The sequence below is a fragment of the Corylus avellana genome, chromosome ca4, assembly GCF_901000735.1.
Source record: "Corylus avellana chromosome ca4, CavTom2PMs-1.0".
In the NCBI taxonomy this organism is placed as follows: Eukaryota; Viridiplantae; Streptophyta; class Magnoliopsida; order Fagales; family Betulaceae; genus Corylus; species Corylus avellana.
In genome coordinates this window covers 25,622,607-25,640,084 of record NC_081544.1, presented here as the reverse complement: position 1 = coordinate 25,640,084, position 17,478 = coordinate 25,622,607, and the positions used below count along the sequence as shown (strand labels likewise).

Below are 17,478 nucleotides of genomic sequence, written 5' to 3'. Positions count from 1 at the left end.
TATATGATTATAAAATAACAAATTATACACATATAATATGACATAAGTCATAAGTATACCAATTCATACTAATACAACAATTAAGTACCTAGAGACTTAGTTCCAAAGTATGCTATAAACTTATAAGTTTATATATGTTATAAATTATAATTATACATATATGCATATGAATAATATAAATGTATAATATTAATACTTAATCATATAATTCAATGACAATTCAAATACTTTATTCAATTGAATCATATTATTAATGTACAATGATAATATGATTCATATAATATCAAATTAAGTAATTGACATTGGGTTAAACAATGTGTTACTTATAAACACAATTGAAGTATTAATGTATTATCATTATAATTTTAGTAATATTATCACTATAATTGATATGATTATATCACATGATGAATTAATCATTAAATCATATGATCATATAATAACAAATAATACATATAATCATATATAATATGACATATAATCATATATATCATATGTTTTATTTGAACTTCTTTTATATGTTGTGTTGAACATTTTTTTTTTTTTTTTTAATATGTTGTGACAGTTGTGTTGAACTTTTTTTATATGTTGTGTTGATTTTATTTTATTTTTTATTTTTTTAACTTAACCGGTTATGATTTAATATTTAAGGATTTTTTTTTAAAGTACAAGTAAATGTAAATTTGGGGGCAAATATTTTTGATTTTTCAATATGGGCTCTTTTTATAGCAATTGGGCATAAGAAAACACTAAAAATATATATAAAAAAAAAAGAGGTTAAAAAATGTTACAGTAATTAAAAAAAAAAATCAAAAAGGCCAAAAAAAAAAAAAAGCTCAATTTTGAAAAAGCGGTTAGCGGACGGTTACCTATTTCACTAACCGCTAACTGGCGGTAAGTAACTAAATGTTAACCGCTAGGCGGTTAGCGGTTGTGATTAGTGAAATCTATTAACCGCTAAGGCGTATTGACACCCCATCTAACGTATGTGCATGGTTAAAAAAAAGGGTCTAAAAAAAAAAAAATTAATGACGTGCCACTGTTGGCACGTCAAAATTTCTTGACGTGGTAATAAACAGCACATCAATAAATTTTCTTGTCGTGTTAGTTTTGACACGTTAATAATTTATTGACGTGTCAAAACTAACACGTCAATAAAGTTTAAAAATTATTTAAAAATAATTATTTTTTAAAAAAATTTTCACCAATATTTTTCACCAATACCACCGGTCCAGCAAACCCACAACCAATCCACGGCCGCCGGAGAGCATCCTACCAGCCAGCATTGCCGGCCGTTTCTTCTTTCTTTCTCCCAAGTCCCAAACCCTTTTTTCTTCTTTCTCTTTTCTTCATCCAGAGAAAACCAGAAAAAACAACAAAACTAGTATCCCCAATCAGCCAAACCAGAAAAAACAAAACCAAAACTCCAAATCCATCCCACCCGCCAGCATCGCCTGCTGTTTCATCTTTCTTTCTCCCAAACCCTCTTTTCTTCTTTTCTTTCTCCCAAACCCAACATCACCGAACCAATAGAGACCCAACAAAATAAACAATTCTTTTTTTTTTTTTCCTGCAATCAGCTACTTCAACTTAACCCAATCAGAATATTTGTTTCAATTTCCATCCGGACAACGCAGCCCGTTTCTTCTTGCTGTGGGGAAGAAACCCATTTTGCAGAAAGAAAAATTAAAAAAAATAAAAGGAAGAAGGAGATCAGGGACGGCTGCGTGGGAGAAGGAGAAAGAAAAGAGATATTTTTTTATTTTTTTTCTCAACCCATCCGGAGAAGGAAAGAATTAAATAATAAGAAGAGAAAAAGTTAAAATGTCCCACTCATTTTTTAGTGACATGCCAACATTTAATACGTCAAGAAATTATTGACGTGTCACATGTAACACGTCAATAAATTTTTTTTCTTGACGTGCCACATGTAGAAAATACATTGAAAATAGTAAGAGATCACTTATTTTTCAAAAAATACTATTCGAACTATGAATTATTATTTATTGACGTGTCAAAATAACACGTCAAAAATTATTGAGATGCCAAAACGACACGTCAATAATTCTTGACGTGTCACAATTTGCCACGTCACTAAAGTATATATATATATATATATTAATTTAAACAAATTTAAATTTAGCAAGTGACAATAATTAACAAGTCAAGAAATAGTGACATGGCAAAAAAATGAGTTACTGTAGACAATAAATCCCTTTTGTTTTTTGTAGCGGCAGTATAGAGCTAGGTAACGATTTTCTCTTGTTTAGAAGATGCCCGAATGGCATGGACAAATTCTTAACTGAGGAATCTATGGGTGCATCGATTAGAACGATAATTCTGTAAGTAGTGGAAACTATATATAAATGTGATTCTGTGTATCATGAATCTTCCTTAATTTATTTATGACCTTGAATTCCATAATCTCCATTTTCAAAAGAGAAAAAGTACTTGAAATGCCAATTTCATGGTGCTACATGGTCATTTGTGTGATTCAACACAAAGCATAAATGTGTTCTGCTCTAACCATTAACCGCTAACTGCTCTAACCGTTTAACTGTATTAACCGTTAACCGTCTAACCGCTATAACCACCTAGCGATTAGCGGTTATTGGGTTTACTAACCGTAACCGCTAACTGTAACGCCCCGATATTTGAACTAGCAAATATCGAAGTCGTGACGCTGCAACTTTAGAAAATACAATCTTACAGCGAAGTATGTATATTTTTTTCTTTTTCTATGACCTAGGATTATCTTACACAACACAGTTGAGCTGACTGAAATACCTCGAGGTAATATATTATTAAATAAAATAGAAACATGGTTTTTATTACAACATATGTACACACTAGGTGTACCAAATATATGCCACAGACGGCACCTAAATTAACATAGTAATATCTATTAAGTTTACACACATCACCATACATAATAAAAGCGATTAACATAAATGGGACTTGCTCCATAGAGTAAGCATAAATCCTGCAGCAGATGATCTATCAACCATCAAAACCAGTAAAAGGACCATCGTCCTCACTTTCTATCCCTGCATCAAGATCTATGTAAAGATGACGTTATCATATTTACATAGGCAAACAAGTGAGTAATCTATTTCCCTAGATATAAAGACTAAAAAGACTAGTTTGAACAAATAAGATTAAAGACTAAAATATATAATAATGAATGAGTTGTGAATGCAGCGTAATGACAGATTAGTTTGTGTTTTATGATAATCTTTCTTCAGACTTCTTCTCATGAGCTCTCAGCCCGCTTATGTCCGTTATGTCCCTCACACTTTAGAGGTTTACCTATTTGGTGCTGGCAACTACACCGTCCCAGCTTAGTTATATATTAGGCCTGTTGGACGGTTATATACCCCCATCCACTGAGATACCGATAGTTCCTCGCGGCAATCCACCCAGCTTGTTCTTAAGGTGGCTATCTTATCAGCCCATTTTATTAGACACATTATGCAGCAGTTGTATTGCAAAATTATATCAATAAGACAAAATAAGAATTCCTATAACAATAAAACAAAGCTAGTACTCAGTAAGTATATCCATACTTACTCTCCTTAGTGTAGTATTCTGCTCCACTTCTGCATATAATACATACATACAAACAATACTTAGTTCATTCTCCAATAATATCATTGTTTAAAGACCCTCATCTTTTTATATTTATTTATTATCCGTCACTTCATCTTTACTTACTCATTTTATTATATTAATCTAAGATAGTTGCTTATAACTAGCTTTATGCCTGAATTCATTTTTGGTGACGAGGCTAATGGCCAGTATCACTAAATACAAACTAGTATTATAAATAATATATATAAAACATGACTCATATTTTGGAGATGAGACCAATGGTCCGTACCTACCAAAGTATGAATCAATATTTAAATGACAATAAAAGAAATGACTGAATGTAAATACTGAATTCATATTCTGGGGATGACCGCCAAAAATATGAATTAAAATTTAAATGACATAAAAGAAATAACTGAATGTAAATAATGCATATTTCGGGGATGAGATCAAATGGTCCTTACCGCCAGAAATATGAACAGAAATTTAAATGACATAAAAGAAATAACTGAATGTAAATAATGCATATTTCGGGGATGAGATCAAATGGTCCTTACCGCCAGAAATATGAACAGAAATTTAAATGACATAAAAGAAATAACTGAATGTAAATAATGCATATTTCGGGGATGAGATCAAATGGTCCTTACCGCCAGAAATATGAACAGAAATTTAAATGACATAAAAGAAATAACTGAATGTAAATACTGTAAAGTAAATAATATATAGATAATATTATAAGTCCTTAATTGATTTTGTCCACTAACTCTTTATTATTAATTCACTTGTATCCATTACTTTATTTTACATTATACGCTTATTGGGTCTTTAAACAATTAAATGAGAACAAGTGATAAAATCAATAAATCATGATATTTATACAAGAAACACTTACCCAAAAATCCTTAGAAGTAAAACTCCACCAAATCTTCTCTAGGTAGCTAGTTTAGAAAAACATTTGAATACTACAAGAAAGATTTTAGGCTATATGGTTTTTGACTAGAACTAAGAAATGAAATGAAAGGAGGAGCAAACAATTTTACTTGTTCTAAGATTGTAAAAACTTAAGTGAAAGTGAATTTAGCTAAGGCTCTATTTATAAGAGAATGAATGGTTAGGATTTATTTTTAAACCTTTGATCTAAGGGTTGAGATGGATTTAACCAAAAGAATGAACCTAGTCCATATTTCATGGTCTATACCAAATAGTATTTTCGTCCAAAATGAGGGTAGTGTATCCCGATCCATTTTTCAATGTCTAAACGTACTCCGATTGACATGAAATTTTGAGAATAGATAGAGGACTCTGAGACAAACATTTTATATTTTTGGTTCGACTTCATCCGAGTTCGTTTGAGTCTATTTTTGGCCTATACAAAGTTTCCAATTCAACTTAGGCTTTAACTATTTGCATTCCCACTTGACCACTTGCCTTATTAAATCATTATAATCATGATATTTACTATAATCATCATTACTAGAAGACTTTAAGCTTTCAACAAAGGTGGTTAGCCTTGGTATCTTTCTTTAGCAGTTTTAATCTCATTTAAACAGTATGAAAATTAAGACACTGCTTTTTAGGCTAAAAAACTGAAAAGCTTCAAATTAATTTATGACTTCGCTAAACACCAATATAAATAATTTATTCACTAGATTGGGTTTGATTATGCCCATAAACATATTAGTGAAGCTAAATTTTTAGAATTGAAGTAATATACATAAGCGGTCAAAAATCAATGTAATATACCTTTAACACTAAATAGTTATTCAATATCATTAATCCACATATCATTGTTCCAATTTATCGATTATATTTTTAATCTATTTAATATTATTTAAATAAGAGTTTTAAAATCTAGGTCGTTACACTAACCGCCTTTTTATATAATATATTTTTATAATTATAATTATAAAAATATTTATACATATAACATAATCACATGATCATTAAATCACAATTTTTTTAAAATTTAATTAAATCACAATTTGAGTATTAATATATTATCACTATAATTTATATGATTATATCACATGAGATTGATCATTAAATCATTTGATTATATAATAACAAATTATACATATATAATATAACATAACTCATAATTAAGTATATCAATTCATACTAATACAACAATTAAATATCTAGAGACTTATTTCCAATGTATGTTATAAACTTATAAGTCTATATAAGTCTACATATGCATATGAATAATATAAATGTATAATATCAATACTTAATCATATGATTCAATGACAATTCAAATACTCTATTCAAGACTTCAAGTGAATCATATTATTAATATACAATGATGATATGATTCGTATAATATCAAATTAAGTAATTGATATTGGATTAAACAATGACCAATGTGTTACTTATAAACACAATTTAAGTATTAATGTATTATCATTATAATTTTAGTAATTTATATATTATCACTATAATTGATATGATTATATCACATGATGACTTGATCATTAAATCATATGATTATATAATAAGCCCAAATATTTGGGTCAAATATTTTTTATTTTTCTGTTTGACCCAAATATTTGGGTCAAACATTTGCATATGAATTTGTAGTCAAAACAAAAACAAGAACAAACGTACAAATTTAGGATTGGTGATCCTAAATTTTGGGTCAAATATTTTTGATTTTTCAATATGGGCTCTTTTTATAGCAATTGGGCCCAAGAAGATATAAAAATACAAGAAAAAAAAATGAACGTAAAAAAAAAGCCCAAAAAGCCCAAAAAAAAAGCTCAATTTTAAAAAAGCGGTTAGCGGGCGATTATCTATTTCGCTAACCGCTAACCACTAAGCGGTTAGCGGTTGCGGTTAGTGAAATCTATTAACCGTTAAGGCGGTTACGGTTAGCGATTATTGCCACTAACCGCCTTTGCACCCCTAAATTGTCTTGGTCATTTGTGTGATTCAACACAAAGCAAAAATTCCAAAAAAAAAAAAAAAGAGAGTAGCTTGTTTTCTAGGTTGTGAAAGAGTAAAGTATACGAAAAATTCACAAGAAAAAATTAAAAAGATATCGAGCTGAAACTCGAGCACAGTAGAATAGGAACAAGGCCTGGCTAGCTAGTATTACCCAATTCCCGAAGCCCAAATTATGTTTGATTATATATCCATGACATTCCAAATTTGGAGCTCTCACACGAACGCATCCAGTATGGCAGATATCGAATTCAAATGAATAAATTAATTAGCAAATTTTGGCCTATAATCTTTGTGCCAAAAATTATCTTAGATCAGAAAGGAAGAGAAACAGGTGCCACGTTATAAACTTATTGCATTCATATTTTGTGCAGGCAATCGATTCCTTCCATTACAATCATGCTACCCCTTGCCCCTCCAAACCTCTTAAAGGAAAAAAAGAAAGCCAATTTATTGCTGCTAACAGCTAGGGTAAACACTTTGGCTGACTATATATATTTAATTCATGTATCCTCTCCAATTCACCCTTCTTCTTCTTCTTCTTCATTTTTTTTTTTTAAAAAAAAATACTTAACTTCATTCATAACAAACTAGATTACAACATAAAAAAAATAAGAGGTGAGCACCTCAACAACAAACCCATACGTAAAAGACAATGCCCAAACAAAGTATAGGCAAGAGCATGAACCTCAAAAGAGCCATACATCTAACCCAAAACCTTTGCCAGGATAGAATAACAACCACTGGAGAGTGGTTGAGGGGGGAACAACACTGTAAAAAACATAACAGATTTAGTCATCAAGGAGCAACAAACTCCTGATTCAAACAGAAAACCAAAGACAGAAATAGAAAATAGCATGAAGAACTCAAAAAACAGCAGCTGCAGTGCAGGGGTGGACACCGTCTAGGGAAGAAGCGGGAAGAGGCGGAAAGTGACCCTTCTTCGTGTTGGCTACCAGATTGCAAAAGTCTTCATAACCCAATCATACTTTCTTCTAAACACAATTTGCCCAACAACAAGCCCAACTATGAATCCGCAACCATATCCCATTACAACTACTTTCCAACCGAATTTAAATGAGGATGTTGACATTTGATTCTCTTCAAAAGTTGAAGGCGGAGGCGGTGAGTCTCTTGAATTTCCACATTTATTTGACAAAGGGCTTCCACATAATTCAGGATTATCACTGTAAGAACTGTTTGAAAATGTGTCAAATTGATTCCCATGTGGTATAGGTCCCATGAGATGATTATGAGAGACATTAAAGAATGCGAGGAAAGTGAGTTGCACGAGTTGCAGAGGAATCACACCAGACAACTTGTTTTGAGCAAAGTCCAATACTTCTACGTTTGTTAAGTTCACCAAGGAAGAAGGGATAGGACCTGTGAGAAAGTTGTTGGAAAGATTGAGCAACTGGAGTCCTTTTAGATATCCCACAACTTCTGGAATTTTCCCTTCGAATCTGTTACCCGAAAGATCAATGGCTATGAATAAATCTGTGATTTTTTCGTATACTCTCTCTGTGCCTTTGTAAGTAAATGTCATTGAGTAAGGGTAGGAGCCAAAAAACCTGCTTCCCAGTGTTGTGAAACTTTCATTTGCTTGCAAATACACTAAACCCTTAACATCAACTATTCGCATAGCTTTCCAAGTTTGGAAGTATTGAGATGGCAACTTACCAGTAATCTCATTATTAGAGAGGTCAATGATGCGCATGTTTTGGAAATCAAAACTGCTGTTAGGATTTCCCATTGCACCATAGATTCCATTAGATCGCAAAATGAGAACCCTCAACTCTGGAAGAATTCCCAACCAAAAAGGGAAAGTATCATTCATCTGATTGTGTCCCAGATTAAGAACTTCAAGCATGGTACAATTGGCCATTGATCTTGGTAGACGCCCCTGTAATTGATTTTGGCTAAAATCAATCATCTTCAATTCATTTCCTTCTGAGAATGTGTCGGGAATAGTTCCACGGAAGCTATTGCCGTGTAGATTTAGAACTGAGAGAGATTCACTCATGTTGCCTAAACATTTAGGAAGCAAGCCACTCAAGTAATTGGTTGACAAATCAAGAGTAAAAGCTGAACTTAGATTGCAAATCCGTTGTGGGATTTGTCCGGTCAATGAGTTGTTTGAGACTGAATACGTAATGATGGAAGGTGGTGGGATTGGGAGTGACCCTCGAAGCTTGTTAGAACTAAGCTCCAAGATACGTAGATTAGTCCAAGGGAGAAAAGCCGGAAGTTGATCAAAACCAGTAAGAGAGTTGGAATTCAGTTCTAATGACCAAAGAGTTTCTTTACTTAAACTCCACATCCGTTTGGGAATTTGGCCGTGAATTTTGTTGGCAGAAAGATCCAAAAGCCCCAACTCATCTTGGTTCCTTAGAAAATCTGGAAACCCATTCAAGTTACAGGAACCTAGAGTTAAAATTTCAAATTTTAGAAGAGTTGCGTTGGTACTTGGCTTTGTAAGCAATGAAATATTGTTCCTTGATAGTTGGAGTGACTTGAGGTTTTTGAGTTTCATAAACAAGTCAAATTCCACCGTGCCACTCAAGTGATTAGAATATAGATCGAGATTCTCAAGATTCACAAGCCTAGATATTGACAGTGGAATTGAACCACGCAACCCATTCATTCCTAATTGTAGCATGATTAGTTGGGTAAGGTTAGCAAGTGAAGACGGTATTGGCCCAAAGAAATTGCATTCTGTAGCCCTAAAATAATCTAAGGACTTAAGGTTACCAATTGATCTCGGTAACTCACCAGAGAAACTCGTCCCAGAAAGTCCCAGAAATTCGAGGGGGCTGCTTTGGTTAAATTCTGGCATACTTCCTTTGAGATATGTATTGTATCTCACACTAAGAGACCGAAGATTGGGTAGATGGAAAATTCCAATGGGAAACTCACCATGCAAGCCACATTCTCTTAGAAATAGAGATGTTAAAGAAGATAAGTTTGCCAAGATATTGGGTACAGTGGATGATATGTCAACCCCACTAAGATGTAGTTCTTTCAAGTTTGTTAACCTATGAGCTATACTTCTGAGGCCAGGCTTTTGGAGCTTCAATCCATAATTGCTTGAGAGATCAAGGGAAATTAAGTTAGAGAGCTCTAAAATTACTGAAGTGATTTGACCAGAAAATGCTGAGGCAGAGAGATCGAGGTTTGTTAGCCTAGAAAGCTGTCTAAAAGCAGTTGGGATACGAGAAAAATTAAAGTGATTGTCGGCAAGATTAAGGCTCTGGAGGTGAACAAGCTGGAAGAGAGTGCTACTGGAATTGATAGAGCCATAAAGACAACTACTGCTGAGGTCGATACTGATCACATGACCCGTGTCCTCGTTGCACTTGACACCACGCCACCTGCAACAATCGCCACTTTCAGGCTTCCACAACGAAACCTTCGGATAAGCGGAGGGATCATCAGATGCAGATTGATTGATGGTAAAGCTTTCCTTGAATTTCAACAAGGCAAAGCTCTCATCATCATGGCAAAGTGGATGCACAAAAGAAAAGAAGCCAGCAAATATAAGATAAAACAACGAGAGTGAAAGAAGAAAGCTCATGAAGGCAAACAGAGAAGGCGAGAAACCCATAATAATGTTGCACTGAATTTTGTTTAGCTCTCACATAAGCATACATGGAAGTGATCAACGTTAGGTGCTTTTATAGACTGAGCCGCCAGTGTTGTGGCCCCGTCAAACTTTAGAAAATATTAAATTGAGCCTTGTTTTTTTTATGTACTTTAGAAAAAGAATACAGATGCCTTGTTCAAATCTTTGATTATTTCTTGTGTGGTCCCAATAAGGTTAATTTATTTCTCAGTGAGCTGATGCAAAGGAAAGCTTTGATCAGACCATCTCCTCCATAGACTCCGTTGTGCTTATCCTAATCTCGCTTCAAGCCAAGTCGTCCCTGTAAAATCAAAGGATCTTTCATGATGGAGCGATATGATATTGCTGAAAAGTTTTTTCATATTTCTTGTAAGGCCCTAAAACAACGTAATGTTAATTTATTTCTTATATTTTGCCCTCTCCATGTCTAAAATTTTGGCTCTTGACTCCCGGTGAGTCCATGCAGTGGACCAGACCCTATCACAAACTATTCTACTCAACTCTCCACCGCTCCTTCCTTTGTGCTAATTATTCCAATTTTGTCTCATCCCAAGCTTACAAACTAACTGGGATATGATCAATCCATGTCTTAGATCTAATATGTCAGGAGTAGATTTATGTCATAAATGAAGTTTGTACATGAGTAAGATCGGAGGTCATAGATACATTTTGATTGTTAATTTTTTCGATATATCTATGACTTTATAACCACATAAATTTTGCCTATGTTTTTAAGAGCTTGATGCTCTGAATCTTTTATGGAATAAAAAGAGGTTTACATATTAAAAAAAAAAAAAAAACTATCAGAGTATGGTATACTTGTTTTTAGGAAAAAATATAAAACTAACCCTCCAAACTACCAGCCGTTTGTAATATAACCCCACAATGTTCTAAAAGTATTAAAGTAAAATCAAAGGTACATAATTTGACTCCAGTGACTAAATTGTTTTTTTTTTTTTTGAAATATCTCAATAACCGTACATTTCATTTTACTTTAATACGACATGGTTCCAGTCTGAACGAGTCTTTGATTTTACTTTAATACGACATGAAACAATTTGTAATTTAGGTCAACTACAGTGATTAATTATTTATTATTTATTTCAAAAAAAAAAATTATTCGCCCATTGGTTTTCTTGTATTTTTTAAAATTTGTTTGTTTTTTTTTACAATTATTTTATTATTTTATTTGTTAAAATAATAGGGGTATGATAAGAATATAAAAAATAAGTAACCTTTTTGATATAATTTGGTAGTTTGAGGAGCTACTTTAATACCTTTTAAATATTAAAAAGCTATATTACAAACTTCTGATAGTTTAGAGGGCAATTATATATTTTTTTCTTGTTTTTATCTCACCTCAACTCAAGTCGTCTCGTGGATGTGAGGGGTTCTTTGATCAGAAGTAATGATAATGAACATTCACATCTATTACTGTTTGGTTCCTACTCTCGAAGATATGATCGATATTCGCTATGCATCTTTATCAGATGACATGAAAAGAATATTTATAAGAATTTTCATGGTCATCAGAGTAAGAAGAACTCGAATGCATGGTGTATATATATATGTATAGGAAAATCGGGTCAGGATTTTCTTGTCTTTTTAGGACATAGTAAGAAGAACTCCAATTTTGAATGAATCTAAATTGCGTATCGAATTTAAAATTGAGGTTTTAAAATCAAAATGATTCAAATTACATTTTTGTTAATAGAGCTTTTAAGTAAAAAATTATATTTTAGCAAAAGTTTCATTTTACTATCACAATCTCTTTTTATATATATATATATACTCACTTCAAGTCAAGTTGTCTCCATTTTATGGAATCTTTCATCAGAAGCAATGGTACAGTTACATTATGATTAAGATGTTGCATTACTGTTTAGTCCCTCCTATTGCATGATGAAAGATTCTGTTTAGTCCCTCCTATATCATGCAATAGGAGGGACTAAACAGTAACGCAACATCTTAATCATAATGTGACTATACCATTGCTTCTGATGAAAGATTCTATAAAACGGAGACGACTTGACATGAAGTGAGTATATATATATACCATTGCTTCTAATGAAAGATTCCATAAAACGGAGACGACTTGACTGAGTATAATCATCAAATCAAATACCATTTTTATTTGATGATTTCCAACAATCACATCATGCAATAGGAGGGACTAAACAACAACGCAGCATCTTAATCATAATGTGACTATACCATTGCTTCTGATGAAAGATTCCATAAAACGGAGATAGGACGGACTAAACAACAACGCATCATCTTAATCATAATGTGATTATACCATTGCTTCCGATGAAAGATTCCATAAAACGGAGACGACTTGACTTGAAGTGAGTATATACCATTGCTTCTAATGAAAGATTCCATAAAACGGAGACGACTTGACTGAGTATAATTATCAAATCAAATACCATTTTTATTTGATGATTTCCAACAATCACATCATGCAATAGGAGGGACTAAACAACAACGCATCATCTTAATCATAATGTGACTGTACCATTGCTTCCGATGAAAGATTCTATAAAACGGAGACGACTTGACTTGAAGTGAGTATATACCATTACTTCTGATGAAAGATTCCATAAAACAGAGACGACTTGACTAAAGTGAGTATATGCTTCCGATTAAAGATTCCATAAAACGGAGACGACTTGACTTTAAGTGAGTATATACCATTGCTTCTGATGAAAGATTCCATAAAACGGAGACGACTTGACTAAAGTGAGTATATATACATATATGGGTAAAGTCCATAAATGCCCATCAAATTACCACCTAATTAACAATGTTCTCACCCAAACTTTCAATTGTAATAATGTCTCTTTCAAATTACCAAAACATTGTCAATGTCCCCCTCAAGACTAGCAAAAAGTTAACAATACCCATATAGATTTCTCAATAAGAGAAAAATAACCCTATAAAAAATGAAAAATTTTAATTTAAAAATAATAATGTTTTTTAAAAAGAAAATTTTATTTTAAAAAAACGATTTTTTTTTTTATAATTTCATTTTAAAAAACGAAAATTTTTTTTTAAACAGAATTTTTATTTTAAAAAAATTATAAAACAAAAATAAATTAAAAAAAAAACCGAAAATTTTCTATGTTTATAAAAAAAATCTAATTTTTTCTTATAAAAGGAATTTTTAAAATATATATTGGCTATTGCTTGGATTTTTTGTTGTTGTTGTTGTTGTTAGTTTTAGGTTTTTTCTAGAAGTTTTTGTATTTTTGTTTTTATTTTATTAAGAATAATTTCGTCATTGGGGTAAACATTGACAATTTTTTAGAGTGAGGGAACATTGTCACAATTAAAAGTTTGAGAAGACATTGTCAATTGGGTAGTAGTATATATATATAGGCGGCTAGGAGTGTTGAAAAAACCAAAAACCACTAACTGTAATCGCCTAGGCAGCTAGCGGATTTTCTTAACTGCCTTCAAAAACAGTTAACGGGTAGCTAGCGGTTGTTAACTATCCACATTTTTACCCTAAGAAAAACTACATGAAAATTAAGCAAAAGAAAGAAAGAAAAAGTACATGAGAAATTGAAAAGGTATTGTAGCCCAGTAGGCCATGAAGAAGCCTGGTTTTGCCCAATTGTCCAAAGCCCATAACATGATGATTATAACCAGAAAAGGCCCACCTTTCGTAAACACGCGGAGGGTCACATGACTCACATTCCAAGTACGAAGCGAAGCTCACACGGTCACACCCACACAGGCGCACTGACACACTGTCTCACGCTCGCAGGGATTGAATTCAAACTGCTGCGTCGCGATAAGGCCATTTTTTTTTACCAGTGGGCAGTGGTTGTGGCCTTCTCGACCACACCCTCCACCTCCTTCTCTGCAGTCCCTGCTTTCCTCTACTCCATTCGCACCCTCTCTCCAACGCGCCACCATGTCGGAACTAGAACTCCCGCCAGGAAGACCCGCATTTGCGCCAAACTCGGCGAGAAGAGCGCGTTGCAGTACAAGAAGCTCGGAGACTCTGACCTCTCTATTAGCGAAATCACTTTTGGAACTATAAAGAATCCTTCTTTTTTGTTTTTTTTTGTTTTATGTTATGGGTAAGGTAATAGTCCGGACTTGGTTATTCTCAATTCTCAGTTGGTTTTTAGAACTGTTACTTCTGCTTTTGTAAATTTTATTTCAATCAGTGCTCGTCTAATTACTGGTATTTTTTATCTTAACCCAAGATTTGTTGGGCTATTTTTCATATTACAAATGTATTTAATGTTTCAGATGACATTCGGGGAGCAAAAAAACACAGGAAAGCTCATGAAATGCTAAGTTATGCGGTTGAGCGTGGCATTAATGCTCTTGACACTGCCGAGGCTGTACGTTCTTTCTCACAACTTAATCACTAACACAGACACAATCATACGCTTTTTGTTTGGTGACATTCCGACCTTGTTGTTTTGCAGTACCAATTCCAATGAGGAAGGAGACACAAGGAAAAACTGATCTCTACATTCGTAGCTGGCTCAAGTCTCAACATCGTGAAAAGGTATTTGTTTTTCATGCATGACTGCCTCATATTCTTTTTTGGGTTCTATATAATTCTTTTTTTATTCCACCATATCTAATTTTCTTTGAAATTAAACTTTATGATCGAATTCTTATCTTGATGACGAAAGCTGGGATTCGCGTTATATTATGCATAAAAATGATTTTTTGTGAAGTTGACATTGCAATGTTAATCATGAAAGCAAGAACTAAGAATCTGTAGCAATTTTTATTTTTTGGGTATTACCTGTAATGGATAGGTTATTTTGGCCACAAAAGTATTCGGTTATTCAGAACGGTCAAGTTATCTACGAGACAATGCGAAGGTTTTGCGGGTCGATGCTGAAAATTTTAGAGAAAGCGTGGAGAAAATCCTTAAGCGCCTTGGCACTGATTACATTGATTTGTTGCAAATTCATTGGTATGTTTAGTTTCCTTGGAACATAGAAGTGTGCACGCTATATTCTTGTTGTGATTTGTCATTTTCAGCTGATGTATGTGAACTCTACATGCTTTAATATATGGCTGCTGGCGGTATAAAGATTTTTGCAATTGCAGTGCTTTTCTGTTTGTTTTGGTTTCACCAGTTTGGTGTATGATGTATCAAACACCATCTCTTCTTGTGAATTTTCGCAATTATCTATCAGCTTGATGCTCTTTGCTTATATTATGGTAGATGACTAGAAAAGTTTATTTATGCTTAGATCCTAATCATCTCTCCACTGGGTTCTCTTTGTTTATATTTGTGCATGCTTTATTATCCAATTATTTGAGGGATCAGTCCTATTATACCTGCTGTTTGCTTTTCAGAAGGAAAATTTGAATAAAAGTTGTTTTAAGTTGTGGTTTCTGAGGACACAGCATTCTGTTACAATCCAGGCCTTATCGTTATGTGGCATTGTTTGGTGAGTTTTCATATGATCCTTCAAAATGGAGGCCAAGTGTACCATTTGTGGAGCAACTGAAGGCTTGTAAAGAACTTATTGATGAAGGAAAGGTAACAAATTGAAGTTAACCTTCTGTTCAGGCTTTTCATACCCGTTTATGTTGTATCCTTCTAAACACTTAAGTCGCTATATATTAAAACTCCAGATCTATAGTGTAGTGACATTGGACAAATAGCATGTTGTTATTATAGTGTCTTGAGTTTGCTTCTTCTGACAATTGCACACAAAGACAATGTAATAGCTGTTTTGGAATTTGGATATGCACTTGTAACTGAAAGAAGTAATGAAATTTAAAAGCTGCAACTATTGGATTGTTTTCAAATAACTGGAGTATTACCATTATTCTTGAATAATTCTCTTGCTGCTGGTTCTTTTGAACCTATTTAGGTACGCTACATTGGTGTTTCCAATGAGCCTTCATATGGAGTGATGGAGTTTGTGCATGTAGCAAAAGTTGAAGGACTACCGAAGATTGTCAGTATTCAAAACAGCTAGAGTCTCCTAGTTACATGTCGTTTTGAAGGTTAGTTCATTTTGTGCACTATCTTCATATTAGTTATTAGAGGAAATCAAAATTTTTTGGTTGGTGTATGCAAATCGTGAATAAAAGATAGTGTATCTTACCATGTTGGCTCCCATATGTATTGGAGCAAACGATTCTGTCAAAATGGTTGCTATTGCCAAGAATTTATTCAACGTGGTAGCTGATGCTGGTTGAAGCACTGGAGCCTCTCCTTGTTTTCTCATGAAGGAGCTAGGAGCTTGCTTGCTTGATTTAGGCTGTGAAATTGTAATATTTCCCAACACTGAGGCTTCCTCATATGTGACATTAGAGGTGAAACATAGATAGGCCTGTCAGCATTGTTTAGTTACGTACAGTTTGATGTTATGTTTTAGTAGTTCACTCTCATTGGAGTATATTTAGGGAGAAGCTGACAATTTGGCTATTTTTGACTCTGGTGCTTGTTATCTCATGCTGATTTTACCACGGACATGGTGGGGGGGGCAAAGATTTATATTTGTATGGATGACAATCCAAGGTGGTAAGCCGGGCTGGCAACTGATTGGATTTTGATCCCAGTTATACCCATTTCTGCTCCACTAATTGGACTTTAAAGCTGAATTTACCGGTAAGGATGGATAGTTATGCCCTCAACATTTGTCCATCAGCTGACTTTGTTAAGTAATTTTTTATTACTAGTTGATATTATTTATGTACCATATTTTACTCCAAATTGCATTATCTACATTACCTAGGGTACTCTTCAATAGTCTTGCATTAATATCTGCGGTCACAATAATCAAGGGACAAAACATGAGCTCAAACTATTGATTGAAAGGTAACCAAACTCTAAGAAGATAACAGGTTACTCCTCTTAACAACTAAGGTAAGGAATGAAACAATATTTTGTATTGTGGAAATTTTAGGATAACATGATCAATCATGCAATATAAATCATTTCACTCCAGATTTGGTTATGTTAGCCTCTTAACTGAGGAGTTCGTCTGTCCACTTGATTCTCTGCAGTTGATCTTGTTGAAGTTTGCCACCCAAACAATTGCAATATTGCTTTACTGGCTTATTCTCCACTGGGCGGCAGATCACTTTCCGGAAAATATGTAGATATCAATTCCGAGGCTGCAAAAAAAGGAAGACTGAATCTCCTCCCTGGCTACATTGAAAGATATAACAAATCAATTGCCAAGGTACGTTAATCACTCTTTTGTTACATTTGGTACATATAGATATCATGTAGAAAGAGCATGGTAATAACACTGATATTCAAATTCACACCAAGTAGTGTGCACAGGAAGATGAAATGTATTTGTTATTGTGAAAGT

At 33.4% G+C, this 17,478-nt stretch overlaps 1 protein-coding gene, 1 long non-coding RNA gene and 1 pseudogene across 2 annotated transcripts; 1 reads left to right on the top strand and 2 right to left on the bottom strand.

The window, feature by feature from the left end:
- Positions 1-2,997: 2,997 nt before the first annotated feature.
- On the bottom strand, positions 2,998-4,547 carry LOC132176969 (uncharacterized). Its single transcript, XR_009439701.1, has 3 exons — positions 4,487-4,547; positions 3,571-3,599; positions 2,998-3,059 (listed from the first exon to the last, which is right to left on the bottom strand). It is a non-coding gene; the product is annotated as an uncharacterized LOC132176969 (long non-coding RNA).
- A 2,891-nt stretch (positions 4,548-7,438) lies between these two features.
- On the bottom strand, positions 7,439-10,450 carry LOC132178288 (receptor-like protein 7). Its single transcript, XM_059590730.1, has one exon. The coding sequence runs from the start codon at positions 10,139-10,141 to the stop codon at positions 7,490-7,492; it is 2,652 nt and encodes an 883-aa protein (XP_059446713.1). The 5' UTR covers positions 10,142-10,450; the 3' UTR covers positions 7,439-7,489.
- A 3,987-nt stretch (positions 10,451-14,437) lies between these two features.
- On the top strand, positions 14,438-17,441 carry LOC132179341 (uncharacterized; annotated as a pseudogene).
- Positions 17,442-17,478: the final 37 nt, after the last annotated feature.